The 6914-nt window shown below is 33.9% G+C and overlaps 1 protein-coding gene across 2 annotated transcripts; it reads left to right on the forward strand.

The window, feature by feature from the left end:
* Positions 1-2182: 2182 nt before the first annotated feature.
* On the forward strand, positions 2183-5713 carry LOC127798315 (uncharacterized). Of its 2 annotated transcripts, none has more exons than XM_052331789.1 (3): positions 2183-2310; positions 2416-2768; positions 5091-5713. In XM_052331789.1, the coding sequence occupies exons 2-3, from the start codon at positions 2433-2435 to the stop codon at positions 5340-5342; spliced, it is 588 nt and encodes a 195-aa protein (XP_052187749.1). In that variant the 5' UTR covers positions 2183-2310; positions 2416-2432; the 3' UTR covers positions 5343-5713. The 2 variants fall into 2 exon arrangements, with proteins under 2 accessions (XP_052187749.1, XP_052187750.1); XM_052331790.1 differs by having other exon boundaries at positions 2309-2329.
* The last annotated feature ends 1201 nt before the right edge of the window (positions 5714-6914 follow it).

Raw genomic sequence — 6914 nt, forward strand, 5'->3', positions numbered from 1 at the left:
AGTTAAAATCGGATAAAAGGCAAAGAATTCCCTACCTGTTGATTCACGAACCAAGAACCTAGACTATATTAAAATCTAGACCTGTTGATTATGCGGAAACAAGAACCAAGAATTGTTGAACGCCACAAAGATTGCCCAAATCTTTGATAAGTTTGAGTTTTGAACGCCACAAAAGAATCATTCCTTTGATAAGTTCGAAGTTTTGTTCATTGAAGAACAAAATTAAAAAGAGAAATATCTCCAAATTCAATTCATAATCTTCTCTCATTTTTTCACAAGGAAAAAGCCTTTAAATAGGAAAAAATAATTAAATCCTAATTCTACTTCAAAACTAATAAAAATCCAAAACCTAGTCATAAACTAAATCCTAAATCTAATGGGTTTTATTTAGCCCACTCCAAATAAAAGTAGGAATAACAAAAGTAACCCAATCCAACTACAAATAAAACTAACCTAATCCAAATCCAACTATAAGTTGGAATAATAAAACTAACTTAATCCTAAATTATATAGGAAATAAGTAAATAACTTGCTAAACAATAATCCTAGTAAAAAAGGAATTATTGTTCATCCAATTCCGACACGGTTGATTGGATTGACTGATCTAATTGCATCATTGTTAGTTAGCCCTCCATGATTCTTATCAAAGAGTCTTGTATTTATAACCTTTGACATCCTCTGTAGACAACTAGCCATTGAAAATAAAAAATGATAAAGAATCAATCCAAAAGAGGGTAGCCATAAGTTATTTCCAAAAAATAACTGATCGACTATTTTATAAAGCAATTGATAGTTTATTTGAAACTAAAAACATAGTCGACAATTTTTTTGAAAAGTAAAAGATAGTCGACTATTTTTGAACAAACATTGAATAACAGGAATTACACTCAAATTAGTTGATTGATTTTGAATAGGAGTTGATAATTTATGAAATTGGTCAATTGTCTTTCAAAGATAGTTGATAATTTTTCTTTTGCCTTTTAAACTTACAATTTTTTTTTTTTTTTACTTTTTAACCTTTGTCTATATTTTGAAATGTATCAATTTCAAGTGTTGTTCAAGTATTTTACTCTTTGGCTTATTTTGAAAAAGACACTTTTATTTGTTTCTAGAAGACAAACATAAAACAATTTTCAAGTATTGTTTGAAATAATTAAAGTCTAAGACTTTAAGAAACACTTATTAAAGTTTTGAGTTGAAACATTAATCATCAAAATATTATCAAACTCAAGCCAATAAGTTGATTGTTTATGTTGTTGTCAATATATATCTTCTTTTCTAGGGGCATTCCAACTTTCGATGCCTTGTAATATAAGGATGTGTTTGATTGCAAAGTGAAAAAGAAAATAAATTCTAACTTTCATGGGAAATCAAAACCAACCACACACAAAAAAAAAAATATTGTTTTTTCTTGATTTTGTGGAAAATATGGTATTTTTGTATTTGGGTGGAAAATAAATTATATGAAAAAAGTTGTTAATCAAACACCTAAAGTTAGAATTTGACTAAAAAATATTTTTTTTTTCATGCCAATCAAACATACCCTATGTTTCATTTGTGCAATGGCATGGACAAAAAAAAGAAAACTGTGAGAAAAGGAGGAGGAATGAGAAAAAGAGAATAGAGGGTAATATAATCATTTTAAAATGAGTTATGTAATAACTAGGAGTTTAGCATAACAAAATTAAAAGAAAACTAAAGGAAATTGTTGTTATTTTCAGAAACTTCAACGTACAATTACAATTAAGTCAAACTTCAAGGGTACCAGTGCATTTTTTTCTAAAATATGTTAATTTGACATATATATTTGGTAATATAAATATAATACTAAAACTTTTATGTAATCTGGAAGGAAAGAATTATTTTTTTTTGAATTTTTTAAAATACAAGTCAAAAACAAAAATAAAAAAAAAGATGAAAACTACCTTTGGTCCAAAATATTTAGATAAAATTATTATATTCTAAATTAAAGTAAATGAAAGTTAATTTAATCAAAATGCTTTTTCTTTTTTTTTTTAAGTCAAAATATGTTTTAAAGTCGAATGAATGAATGAAATGCCTGATGAGGAGTTACGAACATTTTCGGGGGGAATATTCTAGTAAATAAGAAAGAAACCCTAACCCTAACCGACTCTACTCACGCGCATGGCACGTGCAAGAGTTGAAGATAGAGAAGTGTAGAGATGACAATGATATGGAGCGCCGCAAAGACCTAAAACACGAGAAATGCCAGTTCGCTCACCGGGGCCGTCCGATCTCGTGACACGTCATCAATCCGTTTAAGATCTTGATTCAACGGCTGAGATCAAGGTTTGCAGAGAGCTACTGGGTTGAACGAAGAAGCTCCTCTATCCCCTCTCCTCTCTCTCTCCTCCCCCCTGTTTTTTTTCCCGATTAAAATTTTTATTTTCTCAGGAAAATTCTGCAGCAAGATGAAAATCGTGGAGGAAGAAAGAGAATTCGAGGAAATTGAGGAAGACGAACTGGACTCCGATGATGAAGAGAAGATTGAGGAGGTTGATGGTGTAGAAGAGGAAGATGGAGATGACGACGACGACGACGATGAAGTCGACGATGATGCTGAGGATGAGGGGGACGGCGATGTCAGGCAGGTGCTTCCGGCGTCTGGTGGTTCTCCAGTTCAGTCGGTAGATGACGATGACGACGACGACGATGAGGATGACGATGGCGACGACGATGACGGTGAGGGAGATGGTGACGATGATGATGACAATGGCGACGAAAACGACGAGGAAGACGAAGAAGAGGTATTTTGCTTTAACCTAAATATACTTGCAGTTTATTTAGATCTGGTATTGTTTTTCATGTTAGATTAAGTGTTGAATTTGTTCAGATCTGACGGTCAGGTTATCAGTTCCTTACAGAATATTATCAAAGAAAAAAAAAATGATTTTTGAACCGGAAAAATGTCCTTAGGTTTTTCATTCTCCTACCGTCGGCTAGTCTCAGAGTTTCTCTTTGCGGCTATTATATTCTCTTCCATACAAACTTGATCGTTCCTATTGATTTCACCGCATGTGAGTGTTTTTTGGTTGCTTTCTCTTCTGTTTCTCTTCAGATCTGTCCATATCTGTGATTTTATTTTTGAATTCCAATCTTTTTATAAGAGTACATGGTCCTGTACATAAAATAAACGTTGCAAGTGCCAAAGTTCTGTTTTAGGTCATTTTTGACTTGTCTATAACTTTTTTAGAGTTCATTGGAAAGAATCATATTTGGGAACTACAGTGAAGGTTTTGTAGATCTGAATCAATGTGGTGGCGTTAACCAACCTTGCGCACTGCTCTTTTTGGGTTCACTTGGTTTGATGGAAAACCATTCTTTTAGCATTTTTCAAAAAAGAAAATATACTTTTATGTACGATGATGTCTCAAACTTTATATCAGAGTTGATGTGTTTTTTAACCTTCTTGATAGGGGGTTTCAATTGGTTCTTCAAGTTTTCAACCTTTTATGCAAAGGTTGTGTTTTTCAACCTTGTAAGGCTTTATTTTCTTTGTTAGATGCTTGTCATTCTTGAGTCTTGACCAATCATATAGTTTGTCTGCTGGCTCTTGACTTTTTTCACATCTTTATTATTATTATCAGTGGTGTTCTTTGGAATTTTTTGTGGTCTTACACTACTCAAAGGTCTATATTCAGTTTTCTGGGTTCCTCCATATTTTATATTATTATTATTATTATTTGTTTATATAGTTTCTTGTAGCCATAACCTAAAATATATAGCATGGAGGGAAATTTTCCTGAAGGTAAGGTTTTTTTAGTAGAATTAGAATTTCCTATGAAACATCAATCCTGAAAAAGGATAAATATTTGGGTATAATTATTTGGCTTGTCTATTGAACTATTTGCTTCTTTCCTAGAACAATGATTGTCTATTGTGGCTGGATTTGGTTATCCCCTTGATTTTGCATCATTTCATCCGAGTCTTAGTGATTTTACTTGTTGAAAACTGACCTTTTAATATGTCAAGACTACTGTATATTCGTGTGATATGGGTTGTGTGTAATGAAAGGAGCAGTACAGCCATAGCCACCAAAATGTTTCAGATTATTAGCCTCAGGAGCAAACATGAATCCTTAAAAGATCAACTGCTTCTGGTCTCTGATGGTAAAAAAATATTAGGTAGATTCAGGACTATGGTGGTCCCTATTGTCTGATCTTGTTGGAATAATTCCTGACACTGAAACTTATAAGTTTGGGTAGAGCTTGACTTTTTGAGTAACCAAATATTGCTCCTGCCATCAGTGTTCCTTTAGTTTCTTGAACTTAAGGTCCAGGGTTCAAGTCTCAGTTTCTCTGAGCTAAAACACGAAATTATATGATTTCTTGTTGTTTGCTCAGCAATATAGAAAAGGAGGGAAAACGTAACCAACATCTTATGAGGTACACACAAGCTGTGCCCTGAAGTTCAAGTTCTCCTGAAAGAAGAAAAAAATAAAGAAAGAAAGAAAAGAGGCGAGTTCATGTATTCTTTCATGGTAAGTAAGCTTATTTCCATATCACAAAACATGGAAACATTGTATCTGTGGTTAGCTTTAAGTCTTTTGCCATCACTCACTTTGCAGTGGCAGAAGCCTCCTCACCTACTAGTTTCCCATCTTTGGTATTCTTTGCATTCAGATACCACATGCTTATTACTGTATCCATGTTTTCCATATTTGTTACTATTACAAGGCATTTGTAATCCATCAATTAGGACTATTTCCACCTTTTTCTGTTGGTAAATCTTTAGTCTTTACTGTCTTCTGTGTGTTCTTTTCTTCTTAAGGGCTTGACATGAATTGGTCAAAAGCAAGGTAAAATTTTTGCTAATGTTCTTGACCCCAGTTTTGAAGTGCTGACAGATGTTTTCTCAGTTCCTAATGGTCAGTACTCATTAGAAATATGGTCATTATTGTCTTACGATATTAATATTGGTATGTAATGATGCTACTAGTCGTTGCATGCCTTTAATCATATGGTCCTCACAAGACTTAATGCTCCTTCCTTCTTTTCTTTGTACTGCATCTGTTATTCTTTTGGGAAGTGTCAGGCTGGCTGACAGCTTATATATGAATGTCTGGCTAGGAGGATTTGGGAACAGAATACCTTGTCCAACCTGTGGGTCGAGCTGAAGATGAGGAAGATGCCAGTGATTTTGAACCAGAAGAAAATGGCGAGGAAGAAGAATTTGAAGAGGATGATGAAGAGGATGACAATGATGCTGGCGGGAAGGTTGAGTTTTCAGCAAAACGAAAGAGGTCAGATAAAGATGACTCTGGGGATGATGGTGGTGGTGGTGGTGGTGGAGAGGATGATGAGAGACCATCCAAGAGGTAGGGCTAGGCCCCTTCTTGGGCTGAAGCTAACCCTTGGACAAATAGGTCAATTGCTCTCTCTCTATCTCTCCTCTTTAATCCAATCATCTTACCTCTTTGTTTTGTAGAAAGGACAGGATGGTGCATGGATGGTGTTTTGCGTTTGCTGTAATATCATGTTTGAGTGCTATTGGGGTAAAGATGTAGGAAGAATGGGCAACCAGTCATTTGGGTTTTGGAAACTTTTTGACACTTTTGGTGAATTATGTCTGGTGGTGGTGTAAGGTTGAAGTTAGATGTTTGTGGCTAGGTTTTAGGGTTCTCTTTGCCTTTAGTTTTAGATATTTTATCCATCCATCTATATTTTGGGATAAGAATTCGTGTTTTCTCTGATGATTTGACTATCTTACCTCCAATATTAGGCCCAATATTTCCTCAGATGAAACACGCATTGACATTGTCAACAGGTGAGATTTTGGTGCCGGAAGTTTTACCAGACGCTCGTTCTCCCGTCCCTTGCGGGGATAAAAAAGAAAACTTGCAGAACCAAATAAACAAAATGTCCTGACTACTTACAACTACAACTAATAATAAAAGTAGTCAATAATTGATATGCAAGTCGCCCAAATTCTTGGTGGAGTTTTTTTTTTTTTTTTTTTTTGGGGGGGGGGGGGGGGGGGGTGTGTTTCTTTCATGTGCCCTGTTCTTTATTATTTGGAGGGCCCGCTTTGACATGGTAGGATCTTACCCTCTTGTTATTCCCTCGTAGGTGGTAGAATGGTAATAGAATGGTCATAACCACCACCACCAACAATGGTTACCTATAACTAGGGATGTGACAGTAATGTGGTTATTTTTGCTGTAAATAAAGTAATAATAAAAATTAATTAATAAATACTTTTATTTGGTAGCTGGTGAGGGCACTATGACTGACTGACTCTCGGTTGCTGGATTTCTGTGTATATAATTGCGATGGCAGGCAGCCAGTGCGGCAATCATATTAAGCGAAGCCTAACTATGGTTTTTTTTTTATCAAGAATCGTCCTAAAACAAATTCGTAGTAAGCAAAATAAAGGATATTGATCTGTTATTTATAAAGAGATAAGAACTAAATGTATATAAAAGTTAGGATTGACGTTACTTAAGATGGAAGAAAATGATTCTGAGTGATAAGTTAAAGATGAATGTTAGAAGATGAAATTTTTTTTTGAGTGATAAGTTAAAGATGAATGTTAGAAGATGAAATTTTTTTTTAAGTTCTGAATAGTTTGTTGAAAAACTAAAAAGAAAACTATCACTATTATTATTGTCTAAAATTTAATTCTCCTCGGGAACCACATTGGCTTATATAGCCAAACACTAAATAGTTTAAATTGAAAATAATTAAATCAAATGCTAGGCATAATAGGAATTGATTTAAAAAAAAAATGAACTAAATCAAATCCTAGGCATAGTAAGAATTGATTACAAAAAGTAAGGGAATAAGAATATTTACTTTTCCAAAATAAAAGGAAATAAAATAGAATAGGAAAATAAAGTAAGGAAAGTGGTCAAATATTCAATTATTCTTTTTATATGCATAAATCTTGCCAAT

This window comes from Diospyros lotus, chromosome 3, assembly GCF_014633365.1.
Source record: "Diospyros lotus cultivar Yz01 chromosome 3, ASM1463336v1, whole genome shotgun sequence".
Taxonomy (NCBI): domain Eukaryota; kingdom Viridiplantae; phylum Streptophyta; class Magnoliopsida; order Ericales; family Ebenaceae; genus Diospyros; species Diospyros lotus.

Coding starts and splice junctions, on each gene's coding strand:
- LOC127798315 (XM_052331789.1), top strand. CDS start 2,433: ATGAAAATCGTGGAGGAAGAAAGAGAATTCGAGGAAATTGAGGAAGAC. Junction 2,769..5,090: donor ACGAGGAAGACGAAGAAGAG/GTATTTTGCTTT, acceptor ATGTCTGGCTAG/GAGGATTTGGGAACAGAATA.